This window comes from Eucyclogobius newberryi, unplaced genomic scaffold (assembly GCF_026437365.1).
Source record: "Eucyclogobius newberryi isolate DKJ021-1_F unplaced genomic scaffold, fEucNew1.0.hap1 SCAF_13, whole genome shotgun sequence".
Taxonomy (NCBI): Eukaryota; Metazoa; Chordata; class Actinopteri; order Gobiiformes; family Gobiidae; genus Eucyclogobius; species Eucyclogobius newberryi.
The window spans coordinates 13,119,137-13,136,439 of NW_027315757.1; the positions used below are offsets into that span (position 1 = coordinate 13,119,137).

At 46.7% G+C, this 17,303-nt stretch overlaps 1 protein-coding gene across 8 annotated transcripts in view; it reads right to left on the reverse strand.

Moving 5' to 3' along the window:
* rbfox3a (RNA binding fox-1 homolog 3a) overlaps window positions 1–17,303 on the reverse strand; it is an 867,097-nt gene that overhangs the window by 28,580 nt on the left and 821,214 nt on the right. For all 8 annotated transcript variants that reach the window (XM_072442658.1, XM_072442656.1, XM_072442661.1 and 5 more), the window contains 2 exons: window positions 2,394–2,526; window positions 480–519 (listed from right to left, as the gene is read on the reverse strand). In XM_072442658.1, the coding sequence (XP_072298759.1) occupies window positions 480–519; window positions 2,394–2,526 (173 nt within the window). The remainder of the gene's footprint in view (window positions 1–479; window positions 520–2,393; window positions 2,527–17,303) is intronic.

Genomic DNA, 17,303 nt, shown 5'->3' on the forward strand with positions numbered 1-17,303 from the left:
GGACAGCTAATCCGTTCCATCATCCCCCCCTCGGGAACAACCCAGACATCCTCCAGAAAGAACCCCCAAACGCAGCTCGTCAGCACTGAGGGACAGCGGTCTTGGGTTCAATTCCCTGCGTTTCAAACTTGAGGCTTCAGCTTGAGCTTCACGTGTTGAACAGCACACTTCACTTTGTTTCTGTTCAGGTTAAACTCCGGTCTACATTGAGCCCGGCCGACATGATCCTTGTACGGTCCTGGTTCGGTCACATTAGCCCTCCGCGGGGCCCACTGCCACGGCACTGAGGGGGTTTGGGGTTCTCCTCCTGCAGACGCCCGGCTAATGGACGACGGTGGAGGCCCGGACGGAGCGGATCACGTTCTCGTCTCGGGGGCTGCGCTTTTCCATCAGATATTTGCGACTCGTGTTACATCTCGGACGACAGAAAAGAAAAGGAGGGAAGGAGAGCGAGAGGGAGAAGAGGAGGAGGTACTCACATAGATCTCTGCGCCATAGAAGCCGTCCTGGTAGACAACGCTGTGAAACCAGAGAAGAAGAGCAAGGTTAGAGCAGGGCCGGAGCCGAAGGGGCCAAGAGCGTCCCCGAATGACCCCGACGCAGGCACCGCACAGACGCTCGGTCAGACGAGGGCCAACTGACCACGTAAAACACTCATTTTTGGCAAAAGTATTCATTTAATATAAGTTGTGGACCAGTCTAGACATAAGTATATGTTTGAAAAAAATTGAAATAATGAATGTTTTTATATTGTATTGATTTAACACTGTTTGATTGACAATTATGTTACTGTCTCTGCCATAAGTTATTTATATGTAATTTTGTATGACTTTCTTTTTACATAGGAAATGAAGAAGTGAAAACATATTTTTTGAATAATTAAACACAGGATTTTCACAGTTCCTGAGACAGAAATGAATCTAAAAGGCATCAGTCGGGGTGCAAACTAAGTTCAGCTCCTGCAGTTTTAAACACTCTGGACGTCCCTTTTGCAGAGGGTCCAGAGGCTCCAGATGGTCCAGAGGGTCCAGAGGCTCCAGAGGGTCAGTTCTGAGCTTCTTTAGTGCAAAAACACACAAATTATGAATGACACATTCAAGCAAAGTGACACTGAATCCAGTCCATGTTCTGCTCTGGCGGTTTAGGCACACGCCCACTTCATGTTCCAGGGCTCCATCAGTCCATTTAGCCCTGGTTTGGTCCTGGTTTAGTCCTGATTTAGACTTGATTTTGTCCTGGTTTAGACCTGGTTTAGTCCTGGTTTAGACCTGGTTTAGTCCTGGTTTAGTCCTGGTTTAGACCTGGTTTAGTCCTGGTTTAGACCTGGTTTATTCCTGGTTTAGCCCTGGTTTAGTCCTGGTTTAGTCCTGGTTTAGACCTGGTTTAGTCCTGGTGTTTTGAACAAATGAAAATGTAACCCAAAAAATTACTAAACCGCTAACTGAATAAACCAAAACTCAAGATAAATAAACTATTCAGAATTTTGTGTTATGTCCCTTATGTCCCTTGTGTCATGTGGACTTGAAGGTTTCACGTGTGCATGAGTTCTAAAGTGGTTTCTACAGATGACTAACTTAATTCATTAACTCACAAGCTCATGAGCCTTTCCAGCCTGTAGATACTGTGTTTTTACAGTGCAGCGGAGGAGAACTCGATCGTTCTGTGCAAATACTTCCTTTCAGAGCCGTACACTTAATATGTGCTGATGTATTCCAGCAGAAGTAGATAAAGGAGAGAATTGTCTTCTAATCTTTATTTTGTCTCAAAGGAAACGGCAGAGAATGAATGCTAAGTGATCTTTACGCTTAAAGCTGGACTCATCCTGGGCCTTAAACCACTTTGGAAAGTCAACAGCAGCTCTTTAGTCACAGCTCATGTTCCAGCGGTTTCAACTCATACGATCATGAAACACCAGATAAAGGTGTTTGTTTATGTTTACGCTCATACTTTATATTATTATTAACCCTTATTTAACCGGGTCAGAACTCACTAAGTTAGAGAGCTCTTTTTCCAGGGTGCAATCATAAAACATTTAAGAGACATTTAAGAGACATTTAAGAACAAATATAACCAAAGTTACATTTAAAAGTTCTCACAACCTCAAGTCCAGTTGAGGGGAGTTCCAAGCTGCAGGAGCAGCTTAGTCAGTGTTTACACAGGGCCCCTGAACATGAGCGCGGGACCCTCCGCTCGCTGCGTTACGAGTTATTTCACTTTTTGGTTCAGTACATTATAAATGCTTAATTCATGGATTTGAGTCCTTGAGAATCTATTCTTTAAATAAAAATAAATAAATAAAACATTGAATGAAAAAGTGGACCCAAACGTTTGATTGACAGCTACGTTTAAATGTGTAAATACAAGTGTGTGGTGAGGAAAGCAGGGACACTCACGCTCCGTAGGCTGGGATGGGCGGTGGAGGCGGAGCTGTGCGGAAGGTGTTGTACACAGCCCGCCCCCGGCCTCTCAAATGGGCCCCTCTGTAGGCGACGGTGGCCCCTGTGGCTGGGTAAGGAAAGCCCGTCACTGCAGAGGAGAAGAGCAGAGGAACCTGGGTGAGTCTCGTCAGCTCGACTCACCTCGTGACACGTTACATTAGACAGAGACGGTTCGCGATGACAGAATGCATTATGGGCAAGACAAGGAAACAATAGATTTAATCTCTTCTAGGTGCGCCTCATCGAACAGCGGTGTCTTTGCCCGGCCGCCACGATGTGCCGCTCTCAGCACAGAGCCACGTTTGCCGCTCTCGCCGCTGAAGCTGGCGAGCGTCAGCCTTGGAGCGCCCGTAATGGATGCACCGCCTCTAGACCCGCACCGCAGCGTTTGCATAGTTTAAACGTGATGGGGCAGGAGCAGGGGTGAGGGAGGAGAGAAGGGGTGAGGGAGGAGAGAAGGGGCGAGGAGGGAGAAGAGAAGGGGTGAGGGAGGAGCGAAGGGGTGAGGGAGGGGAGAAGGGAGGAGCAAGGAGACAAGGGAGTAGAGATGAGAGAAGGGGTGAGGAGGGAGAAGAGAAGGGGTGAGGGAGGGGAGAAGGGAGGAGCAAGGAGACAAGGGAGGAGAGATGAGAGAAGGGGTGAGGAGGGAGAAGAGAAGGGGTGAGGGAGGGGAGAAGGGAGGAGCAAGGAGACAAGGGAGGAGAGATGAGAGAAGGGGTGAGGAGGGAGAAGAGAAGGGGTGAGGGAGGGGAGAAGGGAGGAGCAAGGAGACAAGGGAGGAGAGATGAGAGAAGGGGTGAGGAGGGAGAAGAGAAGGGGTGAGGGAGGTAGAGGGCGACGACAGACACTTCCCAAACTGTGGTACGGTACAGGGGTGCACACAATTTGAACCTTAAACCTTTGGTACTTGACCCTTTTCTTTGCAAATGTGTAAGTTTTTTCAGCCCCAAAAGCAGAACTTTGTGACAAAAAGGAGACCGCTTTGCCCTGCGTCTGCATGTAACTTAAAACGCATTTAGTATTTCTTGTCAAGCAGGAAGTAAGAGGCAGAAGCAGTGCTCTGATTGGCTGTTTGCTTGGAAAGAGGAGGAATTCACAAAATGTCAAGCTTTTCTGCTGTGATCCTTATTATCCAAATCAAATAATTACTCACTGAAACACATTTTGGTCAACAAAGACGCCATCGGCTAAAAGCTTAAGCATCGCTATGGCAACATCCTTGAACTTACCCTGGACTAAACCAGGACAGACCAAACCATCAAACCTCGGTCACATCTGCACAAAAACTACGACAAAAAGAGAATAAACTTGGGCCAAACCAGGCCAAGAACAGGACCAAACCAGATGAGGAAGAGGACCAAACCAGGCCAAGAACAGGACTAAACCAGGCCAAGAACAGGACCAAACCAGATGAGGAAGAGGACCAAACCAGGCCAAGAACAGGACTAAACCAGGCCAAGAACAGGACCAAATCAGGTCAAAAACAGGACCAAATCAGGCCAGGAACAGGACCAAATCAGGCCAAAAACAGCATCAAACCAGGCCAAGAACAGAACCAAATCAGGTCAAAAACAGGACCAAATCAGGCCAAGAACAAGACCAAACCAGGCCAAGAACAAGACCAAACCAGGCCAAGAACAAGACCAAACCAGGCCAAGAACAGGACCAAACCAAGTCTACAAACCAGGAAGTGTGAACGCAGCAGAATTGACACTCTAAAGCTGGCGAGCGTTAGCCTTGGCGCGCGCGGGTAATAGATGCAATGCCACTAGTCTCGCACCATGGCGTCTGCATAGTTTAAACACAATGGGGGAGTGGCGGGGGAGGCGGGCGGGGGAGGACATCAGCCAGCGAGGTAGAGGGCAACGCTACAGACAAATGAGAGGTGAAGGTTGTTGAACATCCCAACGCCATGTTGGAACTTCCCCAAGGGGAACGGGGAGCAGATGGGCAGAGCAGCCAAGGCCCGCGACCTCGGCGTGACCCCGCCTCCTCTCAGCCCACCGGGGACGGCGGCGGCCAATCGCAGCGTGGCAATCGGACGTCCCCGGCTGATGGGTAGCAGAGAGGGAGAGTCTGACCTAAGCAGAAATGCAGAGGTGTGGGTCGATTGTTGGGGGCCGCGGAGTGACCCCGCCGCGCTCGGCGAGTCTCTGATGTTTCACTGACATTGTCGTTCAGGGGCCTCGCAAAAGGACGACACGCAGCAAACAAGAGGGAGAGTAAAAAGCAAACGCTCGGATTCACAGAGCAAACATCACAGGGGCCGTTATTACACTGCTGACGTTAGCCGTATCCCGCGGCGCTATGATCACAGCGACATCACTGCGACGAGCGCCACGAAAGAAAAAACGTATACATGTTCAAAAAGTACAATAAGAAGTATAATTACATCATTATACTGCATAATATCTCAAATCTAAACAAACAATATTTGATTAAGAAGATGAGATTAAGATTAAGCTGTAGATCTCTTTGTACAATTGCATTATGATATGTTGAAACAATTCATGTATTAAAGACATAATTCAAAAAAATATTTGAAAACTAAAAGGTTTTGTGGTGTTAAGTCCTTTTTGTTTTAATATAATTTGTACTATTTTAATACTTATTCTTTTTCACAATAGGCTCCGTGCACAAAGATGAATGGTGCTAACCGTTAGCATCACTACTTGTGCAAGTACATCTCTACTTTTAGTTTTTTGCCAAGCTGCGCTAAATTAAATAAATACACGTTAAAGACTTTAACAAATGTAGAGGATTTTTCTGTGTTTATAAAGGTACGCGTGTGTCTCAATGCAAATGCTAACGTTAATGCTAACATGAATGCTAATGCTAATACCAGTTTTGAGGCATAATACAAAATACAAAAACCTTGACACAAGCTATCTACATATGACAACAATCAGGAAGTCGAGCATTACACTTTTATGTTGTTTATTTTACATTTTAGGTTTTAATATTATAATCGGTTGATATAATAACGAGCGAGGCGGGTAAACGAGCGAGGCGGGTGTCCTGCACGGGAGTAAACGAGCGAGGCGGGTGTCCTGCACGGGAGTAAACGAGCGAGGCGGGTGTCCTGCACGGGAGTAAACGAGCGAGGCGAGTGTCCTGCACGCGGGTAAACGAGCGAGGTGAGTGTCCTGCACGGGAGTAAACGAGCGAGGCGAGTGTCCTGCACGCGGGTAAACGAGCGAGGTGAGTGTCCTGCACGGGAGTAAACGAGCGAGGCGGGTGTCCTGCACGGGAGTAAACGAGCGAGGCGAGTGTCCTGCACGCGGGTAAACGAGCGAGGTGAGTGTCCTGCACGGGAGTAAACGAGCGAGGCGGGTGTCCTGCACGGGAGTAAACGAGCGAGGCGGGCGTCCTGCACGCGGGTAAACGAGCGAGGTGAGTGTCCTGCACGGGAGTAAACGAGCGAGGCGGGTGTCCTGCACGGGAGTAAACGAGCGAGGCGAGTGTCCTGCACGCGGGTAAACGAGCGAGGTGAGTGTCCTGCACGGGAGTAAACGAGCGAGGCGGGTGTCCTGCACGGGAGTAAACGAGCGAGGCGGGTGTCCTGCACGGGAGTAAACGAGCGAGGCGAGTGTCCTGCACGCGGGTAAACGAGCGAGGTGAGTGTCCTGCACGGGAGTAAACGAGCGAGGCGGGTGTCCTGCACGCGGGTAAACGAGCGAGGCGGGTGTCCTGCACGCGGGTAAACGAGCGAGGCGGCATCGTGGCTGGAAACGGTCGCACAGCGTCACCGATCAGACGCCCCTCTTCACCTTCGATCGGTCCGGCGCCGTCCGATCGCCGGCGACCGGGAGGAAACGCCTCCGCCACGCCCCCCCTCCTTCGTCGACCCCGCCCACTGCCATTCGCCTCTCGCTGCTGCTCATTTACATACAGAAGACTTATTTAAATGAGGAGGAGGAACATCCACAGCGACAAAACCAACTCCTGTTTCACCCTCAAATAATGACAAAAATCAGACACAATTTCTGCAGTTTTTATAATGATTTTACAACTTTTCTGTCACAAATCTGTCTTACTATTAGACTAAATGTATCGGGACACAGCAACAGCAAGCGACGCTCATAGAAAAGCTCCATCTGTGGAAGAATCTGGGACTTTTCTGGAAGATGGAGGAAGCAATAATACTGAAAGATAATCGAAAGAACTAAAATTGTGATTATTCCAGAAAGTCGGTTCAGTTGTTCTTCAAAACAAGAATATGTTTTGTCACTCATCCGGGTAACGTCTTCAGTTCATCTCACAGGGTTTTGGAGGGTTCTGGCTTGAATATCTGTCCAAAGCGCGGAGCAAACTACAAGGACACGCCCTCATTGTTTACAATAATAAGCACAGATATTCCTTATTATAAACAACTAGATGTGTTGGCTCCACGTTAGTTAGCTCCTCCTTCAGATATTTAAGGCAGCGACTGACAAGAACCCTGTCAGAGGAACCAAAAGACAAGTGTAGAATGAGATGGGGATAGAGCGAGAGAGTAGAGACATTCAGCAAACGGTCTAGAACCCACAACGTTCCAAAACCCGAGTTATGAGATGTTCAATGTCTCTTTACGTCGCATTTACTTTATGGTTCAGAACGATTGCTTTCGTGGAGCTCAGACGATATGAACAAAAGAAAATAAAGTATTGTTTGTGGAACGTTGACATTGACGGTTATCGCTCGGTTCTTCGTCAAACATAATCATTTACCAAAAGCACAACGGTTCTTCACTCCTGTCTTTCCGTTTCCAGGCCGACCGACGGACATTCGCTCGTCGCAACGTCACGGACAAACTCCCAGAAGTCTATTTCCATTTTAAACTTCACTTCGAGGTTATCCGTCCCATTCCGCCGCTGCGTTCTGACCTCCACCTCGCCGTGCATACATTAAACATATGCTTCTGTATGTAAATGTAGCAGCAAGCGCACTTGTTTTAGCTTCGAATTATCATAACTGGTTCTTGCGCCGTATGGAAATGCGGCGGGAAAAAGGGATGATTCCCCACATCGTTTTTCGACCGCACTGGAAATGAACGGACAATAACGTGACCCTCGCCCGACGGAGCGCTCGACGCCGAGGAACGGGCGGAGTCGCGGCTGTAGCTGAACGCGCATCGCCCGGGTTCATCTCGGGGTTATCCGCGGGGTTTTCTGACCTCTATTCTCTGCGGCGCATACATTTCCATCAGATTGTTGTATGTAAATGTGGGGCATAAATAAAAAGGAGAGTGGCGTTTTGGGCGGATTCATCTCCGGAGCTGTTTACGGCGCGTGTTATGGAACGTCGAGGGATTAAAGGGGAGGGCGGACTTTATTGTCCCCCACATTTGACCCATTCCTCAATGTCAAAGGGGAAACAGTCGAGGGCAGTTGGCATACGGCTGTGAGAACGGTGAGAATTTGATCACAGCAACTTCTGTTTATAAAGAGAAAAGGTCCTTTGTCTCATGGAAATGCCGGGACTTCCAAGGAGCATTAAGAAGGTTCTAGCATCACATTCATCTTGTTTGAAAAATCTGGCAAATGTCTCATATTATCAAGCTTGTATTATGTGTTTCACAAAGAAACACATAAAGTTACACAAACTTGGAGTAGAACTGAATAGATTGATCATAATTCTCATGTTTCAAAATCATCTGCTTCATTATTTGCTATCATCTTGTCATTTCTTGTGTTTAACCGTCATAATGCGATGTTCTGTCAGTGTCAATCCATTTTTAGGTTCATAGTTCTGGTTATATATTATAAGTATACACGTCTGCCGAGTGCACATTTGAATATGATAAGACTTCTTTAGTTGTTTTAAGCCATGAATCGTGGCCACACAACCTGACGCAGCCGTTCTAATGTGCCTGAATGCGGCTTTACACTGGAGCGTGACAGAAAACAGACGAGGTCCTTCCAGTGGAACCTCAAATGAAGATCCATGGAGCCCGCTGCGTTACCTGGTCCGGTGTGTGCGGGCGCAGAGCAGCGGCGGCCCCGCTCGGCGCCGCTCTAGCGTTAACCCTGCGAGGCGCCCGCGAGCAGCCAGCTATGCTAATGACCCGCCCGGGCGCTACAGCGAGCGACCAGCTGACACACGGATAGATTAGCAACGCTCTTAAACAACGCACTGCGCCAGGTATTTAATGTCTTCTGCCATTGACATCACGCTACATTAGAGGGTCCGCACCACATCTTCAAACCTCCCCGTCCACTACCCACAATGCATTTCTCACACCCGGGGCCCCGCTCCGCTACACCTGGATCTAATGTTCATTCTCTTAAAGGCGCATTTGGCTAATGCGGTCCAAGCCGATCCCATAAGAGCTCATTTATGCCACGGAGCGGTGATTCTGGCACTACATCATGAGCCGCTGCAAATAACGGGAAGTGCATGAGTTTTATTTTAAAGCTAATACTTGTAACATGTGCTACTGTGGGTTAAAAACACGAGGATGCAACCAGAACTTTCCCTGGGATGGATTTAGCGGTCGTGTACTGCAGACACATGAGGTTAGAACTGGTTACCTTCTCGTCTGGGGAACAGCAACCATCGCCCCAAACTTTGCCCCCATATCAGGCTTTATTTGTGTTGCTACAGGCTTTTGACTTTAACTGTACTTCGACATCTCATGCTGTAGCACAAACGATCTGAGAAATAAACAAAAGCTAGCTCAGCCCGACAAGCTAACGCAAGCGCTCGAGACAGAAATGCTCCGAAAACGAGTCCAACGATGATTTATGGACTTAAAAACAGCACAAATGTGGGAAGTTTGAAAAGTGTTTTTGTGACTCTCAGAGAAGACGAGCTTGTAAACAGGACTCATGGAGCGAAACACAACTCCACTTGTGTTTTTGATGAGGAAACAATGTTATAATTAAATTTTGCCAAACACATGTACTTTAAAGAAAGTGTGGAGTGGGAGACTAAATGGGTTCATAAATAAAACAAAAACTGTTAAAAGTCCTGCTCGTCTTGATGGAGATGTTATTTCTTTGCCTGGAATGTTCCACAATACGGCCTTGAACGTATCTATGTTGTATTTATGTTTCTATTGCTAAAATTACCTTAAAAAACATGCGATTTTACTGTGAGTGGGTCAACCTGGAGGTGTCTCCATGGTAACAAATAAGTTCCTTTCAGGTCCTGCCGCCAGTAAAGTTACACAGTGCACCTTTACGCAGAAATAAACCCAAACTTTGATTTGTTCCACTTCTTATCTTTTATAAATCTGACCTTGGCATTTAAATTAGTCTCTTATTTTGAAAGGACGGACATTTTCCAAAGGACACAGACAGTTCCCGGTCTCAGAAGTCTTTTTTATGATATTTATTTATTTCCCCCTTCCTTCCCGTGGCTATTTGTATGCTATCTGCATGTGGTGATGTATGCGAACGTAAAGCCATAATGAGTCGGCGATAGGCTACAGTGCTCCAATAATACCCCATAAATCAAAGCCTCTGTCACACCTGGAGAAAGAGGAAACGTGGAACGCAACGAAAGCAGCCTACGAAAAGCCAAACAACCTTTCTCCGGCTAGCGGGGGCGCCAAATATGACTCGGAAGACAGAGGTCGCGCGGGTCGCCGTGCACCTCATACGTCAAACGTGTCAAAGCCAATCGCACGAGCAGGAACCCTGAGGTAATCCGGCCCCGGCGCTGACGATGGGGTCGTAACCGGCGCACATAAAGAAAGATCTGATTTTCCACAAGGTTGATCTCCCTAACACTTCCCCGCTCAAATGCACGGGGCCAATCAGCACTTAATTCACGCACTGGGGACCCAAAACAGCTTAATCTAATCAAGAGGCGAGCGCTTAATTAGCCCCGCTCCGACAAAAGAGCGCCGCCGTCTTCCCCGCGCTAAGACGCCAATTAGCTTTTGGGCGCTAATGGTGAATAAAAGTGAGGGATTGTGTGAGCGTTGTAAAGGAGGCAGGACAAAGGAGTGAAAGACTGAACGGGGAAAGGATGGCGACGAGGCTAAAGCGACAAGAGTGAGAGAAAGAGAGAGAGAAAGAGCGAGAGAAAGAGCGAGAGAAAGAGCGAGAGAAAGAGCGAGAGAAAGAGCGAGAGAAAGCGGAAATGAGGAGGATTTATGAGAGAAAAGTGTGGAGCAGGTTCGAGCGGGACGTTTGAATCTGATGAGATGTTGTTTTGTGAATACATGTTTGAGGTATAATCGTGAGTCAAACTACAGGACGTGCTCCTCAGTGTTTTTAAAGTCCATACAATGTCCAGTCCTACGTTCAGAATGTGATCAGCTTGGTTTGAATCAGGTTTGAATCAAATGTAATTCGACTGAATATTAAAACAATAATAATAATACAAGTTTAAAAAATGCCTTGTTATGTTCATGAATACTGAAAAAACATCATCATCATCACGCTCGCTCCCTAGAATGATAAGATACAAAAAACTATTAAAATTTTGTGATTTTTTGTTTGTTTTCTTTCAACAGATTTAAACCTGTTTAATTCATGATCCTTTTCTCATCATGTCATTTTCTCGTTGTCACTTTACTCTTATTATCACACTCACTCCATTGTTTAAATCTAAGTGAAAGTGCCAGGGGCCAACGGCAGGGGGCGATGATGGCAGGGGGTGATGGCATGGGCCGATGGAAGGGGGCGATGATGGCAGTGCTCGATGATGGCAGTGCTCGATGATGGCAGGGGCAGATGGCAGGGGCAGATGGCAGGGCGCGATGGGAGGGGCGATGCAAGGGGCAATGGCATGGGCCGATGGCAGGGGGCGATGATGGCAGGGGGAGATGCAAGGGCGATGGCGGGGGGCGATGGCAGGGGGAGATGGCGGGGCGCGATGGCAGGCAGGGGTGATGGCAGGGGGTCATGGCAGGGGCGATGAATGCAGGGGGCGATGGCGGGGGGGCGATGGTGGGAGGCAATGGTGGGGGGCGATGGCAGGGGGAGATGATGGCAGGGGGCGATGATGGCAGGGGGTGATGATGGCAGGGGGAGATGGCGGGGGGCAGGGCCATTACTCAACAATGGGGTCATAACCGGCTCCTATAAAGAAAGGTCGATCTGGAACACTTCTCGGCTCAAACACACGGAGCCAATGAGCACTTCATCCACGCACTGGGACCAAAAAACAGCTTAATCTAATCAAGAGTCGAGTGCTTAATTATGCCCCCATCGTGCACTCCGACAATGATCACATCCACGTCCACTTTATTAAGACGGCAATTAGCCTTTCGCTTTCTGTCATTTACACAGCTCGCCAAGTCGGCCGCGGCGAGATCAATCCGGCGCGCAAGGGGGGGAAAGAGCTCGTCATCACCTGTCGGGAGAGAATTAGCCGCGTTGGAGGGTCGAGGAAGCCCCGAGGCGACCGGCCACTAGAAGGGATTTCCCGGTGGCAGCTGTCGGCAGTTACAGAGCGCCGGGGAAAGCGAGAGGCAAAAGTTGGGCCAATTAGAGACGGATGAGAAGTAGGACGGCGACGGCCACATGTGCAGAAGGAACGGTGACGTCAGGCGAGAGCTCACACTCGAGGTGAGGCCATTGTTTTGTAGTTTTTAAAGATTCTTCTGTGGCTAAAGTAGAGCTCGCTGTAAATGTCAACGTTTGAGTTTGATCGTCGACCGAGAAACAAAAGCGATCGCATCAAAGTGAGAAGTCAAACGTTACATTTAAATACATTATTTTTTACAGACTTTGATAAAGTATTTGTCAGTTTATATTCCAAGTAAATATGACTAAATTAAAACATTATAAGTATTATTTAAGTATCGCAGCCGATTGCGTAGTTTGAAAGGCCGTTCCAAATCTGGCCTCCTCTCCACAGATCTGACCTTTAACTTGGCACTTGACTGCAGTGTAGTTTATACTCAAACAAATACGTATTTCATAGATCTGGAAATGAGACGATTGGAGGATGTGAGAGCCAGAGAGTTTTAGCCCGATCATGTTCTAGCTCGGGCTCTAGACTCTGTGTGTTCTGCATCGGGCTCTAGACTCTGCATGTTCCAGCTCGGGCTCTTGACTCTGCGTGTGTTCTGGATTGGGCTCTAGACTCTGTGTGTTCTGGATTGGGCTCTAGACTCTGTGTGTTCTGGATTGGGCTCTAAACTCTGCATGTTCTGGATCAGGCTCTAGACTCTGCGTGTGTTCTGGATCGGGCTTTAGACTCTGCATGTTCCAGCTCGGGCTCTTGACTCTGCGTGTGTTCTGCATCGGGCTCTAGACTCTGCATGTTCCAGCTCAGGCTCTTGACTCTGCGTGTGTTCTGGATCGGGCTCTAAACTCTGCATGTTCTGGATCGGGCTCTAGACTCTGCGTGTTCGGGCTCTAGTCTCTGCATGTTCTAGATCGGGCTCTAGACTCTGGATGTTGTGGATCGGGCTCTAGACTCTGCATGTTCTAGATCGGGCTCTAGACTCTGGATGTTGTGGATCGGGCTCTAGACTCTGCATGTTCTAGATCGGGCTCTAGACTCTGGATGTTGTGGATCGGGCTCTAGACTCTGCATGTTCTAGATCGGGCTCTAGACTCTGCGTGTTCCAGCCGCTCTGAGTCGAATGTGGAGCGATCGGGCTTTTTGTTTTTGGTGCTCGTGACTCGGAGCCCATTGGAAACGTCTCCTCAGAGATTTGTTCCTGGGCTTTTATGACCAATCGCTGGGTTTGAGTGCTTTCCTCCTCCCCCTTTCCCCCTGTCCCCTCCCCCCTCTTCCCTGTCCCCTCCCCCCTCTGCCACGCTCTGGGGAAGCGTAACGTTTGCCCGGGAACGCACCAAAACCCACACAACACAACCAGCTTTTACATGCACCAAACCTCTTACAGCTTTGCACGATTTGCCAATATTAATGTTGAATGTTGAAAAAGGTGACATTTTGCAGCAAAAATACGACAGTTACATTTATTTAGAGACTTTTAAAATAAAATTGTACTTTTGGGAGTCGAACCTTTGAAAATGTTGTGCTTTATTAAATGTTATCCTGATAAATACAGCTATAGTCGATGTTCAGACAGTTCAGGAAATGGAATTAAAATGCGAATACATTTGGAAAAAAATCCTGGACCAGAACTAAACCAGGACTAGAACAAACCTAAACCAAGACGACATCTGGACTAAACTGGACTCAAACCAAGACCCGTCAAGAACAAGTGTGACACAGTCTTTTACTTTTGCTTCACTGGAGTTTCTAATACTCGAATACTTCATTTACTCTTACTTCTTGCACCACCACTTTGTACTTCTACTTCTGTGTAATATTATTTCAAAGTAACTCTACCGACTTCTGCTAATACATTTGTTATTTTGTACAAACTCTTCCTCAGCCGCGTCTCACTCTCGCAAAGAAATCTGCAATCGTCAACTATTTCCATTTCATTTTCTTGTTTCGACGACATTGACGTCCACAATCTCCCTCCACAAACATTCTCAAGGAAATAAAATGTTCTACAATTCTGTTCTTTTTCTACAATCTTCATCGTTCATCATTCCAAGCGCATCATCCTCTGGTCGGAAAACACTGAAGTAGAAGAAACGAGTGGCTTCAGAACCACTTTTTACTTCATATTGTGATTGGTCCGCGCTCGCACACAAACCACAAACCCGCCGAAAAGCCTGGCCCTTAGCCCCCCCCCCCCCGCCCCCGGTGGGAGGAGCCTGCGCAGAGGTTAGCAGCGCCGCGCCGCTCTCATCCGTCATTCTTCCTGAATAGGTTTTGAGGACAATAAACCTGTAGCGCGCGGACGAATGGAGACGAAGTGCGCTGTCACCGGGCCACGATTTATGACTCCCAATTTCAGCCATCTCCCGCACAGAAATGAGCGCTGATAAACGGGGATTAATCGCTTTTATACAACGTTTTTACTCCCACCAAAAGCGTATTAACTGTAGCTATGATTATTCTCCAATGGGTCCGGGCGCACGTCACGACCCTTGTCCCGGCGTTTCTCGGAGCGAATGTGTTGAAACGACTCGAGTTCAAAGTGTGTTTGTTGTAAATAATCTGTGGATCTGGAGCTGTAACAGACGAAGGATTAAAGAACGTTCTGCAGGAAAAAGGATCAGGATTTTTAGGATATTAACAGGTCGAGTGTGGTCTGGATGAATCATGTGTTTTTAGTCGACAGAAGCGACGGAATCGATGTCTTAATAATCAATGTCGGTTTTTATCTGCTCAAAATCAATCTAAAAATGAATATTTATGTAAAACACTTTGAATTGTGCTTAATAAATAATCATCTCATCTTCACTTCTCCTTTTGAGTCCAGATTAATCTAATTTTGAGTCATTTTAGATGCATTCCTGACTAAATTAGCTCAAATGACTAGTAAAACATGTGACTTGTTTTGAAAAGATGTGTTGAGCTTATAATCATTTTCAGTGTCCAACATCTCAAATGTAATATATTTAGAAAATTAAAAGTGTTTACATAATTTTTAAGAACATTTTTACTCACCTGGCAAAACACTTCAAATAATCAATACCATAATCAATACAGAAGAAGAAGAACAAGAATACAGCACTACAGTTTGTATTCTTCTTAAATTGTATTATCGTTTTATAGCTGTATTTATTTCTATATTGTGTAACTTTATTCAAACTCGTGTTGTTTTCATATTTAACCGTCAACGCGATCGACACTCCACAGTTGCATAATTCCTCACGACACGACAAACATTCAGATTCAGACGCGACACTCGGACGTCGCTCTCGTTCCCGTTCTTCACATCTCGCCTCCTCGTCTTTTTTTTTTTTTCCAAATGCATCTTACTTCCGTCGCCGTCTCTGCAGCTGGCGAGCATATGTCGTCGTTTAGGCTTGGCAAGCTCCGGCGCCATGTTAAGACGACTTGAAAAATTAGCAGCCAATAAATCACGGGCGCCCTCCCCTCGCTTCCCGCGCCTGGAGTGCCGGACCACACCGCCTCTGATTTATGACATGATTTGGAGAAGTGTGTGCGGAAGAGAAACTCGGGCCGCGTATTAGAGCTGGTGTTATACATGGGTTATCTGCGGCTGAATACTTAAAAGGGCCATATGTAATAATAAAGGTTTAATGTATTCTGAAGGATCGCGGCGGTGTTTAGAGAAGGCCTGACAAAGCGAGATGGCGAGTGCGACTGATGTGAGGAATCTGATGGGGAAGTGACGTAAAAGAGAAACACTAAGGTATGTTGTCGTATTAAAAAAGAAATAATGTGACGTTTTGAAGGATAATGAAAGCAAAAAAAATCTCAACAATAGTGTCTACATTCACTCATTGAAATTAATGTCTTGTCCATTAAGCATGAAGAGCATTAAAGGAGTTTGAATGACTCTCGGGAGATAAATGTCTTAGTCTGAGTCTTTTGAGTTTGTGACAATATTGTACTTTACAAATTATGAATGGTTTCACACTTGTATTATGATGGCAAAGTATGAAGGGAAGGCTAATAAATATAAACTTAGGTCTAATCCTCATCCGTCTTTCTGCATGTGGAAGTCCAAATGTGCCTGAGATTGAAATAAAGTCATCTAACTTACTAACTAATGAATTAAACTAAACAACATTTTTACCAAGTGACAGTGGACTAGAACTGTTTAAAAACAGTCATAGGAGAATAAAAACGTCAGTGTTGTAAGGTTTAAACTTAAGGGCGTGAATTCATTGTATGTTTCCGGATTTCAGGCAATAGACAGCTCCCAAACCAGTCTGTTCCTGTGGTCCTACAGATCAGGACCATGGACAGCTGTAAGTTTGCATGGTCCTATGGTTCATATACTTAAGCACCAAGGACAGCTCCAACGCATGTCAGTGTGTATGGCCCAATAGTTCACACGCTTCAGCACCATGGACAGCTCCAACGCATGTCAGTTTGTATGGTCCCAAAGTTCATACACTTCAGTACCATGGACAGCTCCAACATATTTTATATGGGCCAACAGTTAATTGGTTCTGAAACTTCGGGTCACATGAAGTTGTCAAAGTGAAAGAGTGTTTTGCTGCTGCTCGTCTGCAGAGCTCCTCCACAAACATGTAAAACACCTTAGTCTCAAAACTGTTAATGCTGAAAGGATTTTTTCGTGCACACACTCGCTCATTCTCTCTCTCTTTCTCCCTCCCTTCCTCCATCCCCCCACCCTCTCTCTCTCTTTCTCTCTCTCTATGTGAGATTTGTAAATTAGGTGAAGATTATGGATGTTTTTGAGTTTTGTATCAGTTTTCAGTTTGTACCAAGAATAAATTGATGACCAATTAGAAAATATGGGTCGGCAGGAAAAAAGTTTGAAAACCACTGCAGTAGTTCATACAGTTCAGGACCATGAACAGCTCCAGCATATATTCGTATGAACCTATAATTCATCTAGTTCAGGGCCGTGGACAGTTCTCACACTGTTTGGCTTCTGTCCTGTGTGAATAAGAAAAGCGTGACACTCCAGGGATGATCTAGTTCAGTCCGTGTGATGTGGATGTGATGAGCAGAGTGAGGCCTCTGTCTGTATTCTGTCTGTATGTTTATATGTGTATGTTTAGAGAAATGATGAGACTGAAAGAAGAAAGTGTTGGAGGGAGTGAGATGGCAGAGGCGGCTCTGGGGCCGAGGGGCTGGGGTGGAATAAAAATGATAGATGAGTGCTTTCTGTCATGGACAGTTATTTAGAGGTTGGCTGTAAAGCTGTCCGGGGAATGAACAGATTTTAGTCTAATGAGCAGAAAGGAAAGCCGTTAAAGCGGTGCGATGTGCTCAGCACTTCTTCCAAATGAAATAGTACCATTTCCCCCTCATTAAAATGCAAAGGGTTCATATAACATAGAGCAATAAAGCTGGCATGTGCAGGCAGGAGAGATAGGAAAACCCCACCGAGCTCATCTCGCCGCTCCATTACTGCAGCAGGAGGAACAGGCCCTTCCATGAGCCCGG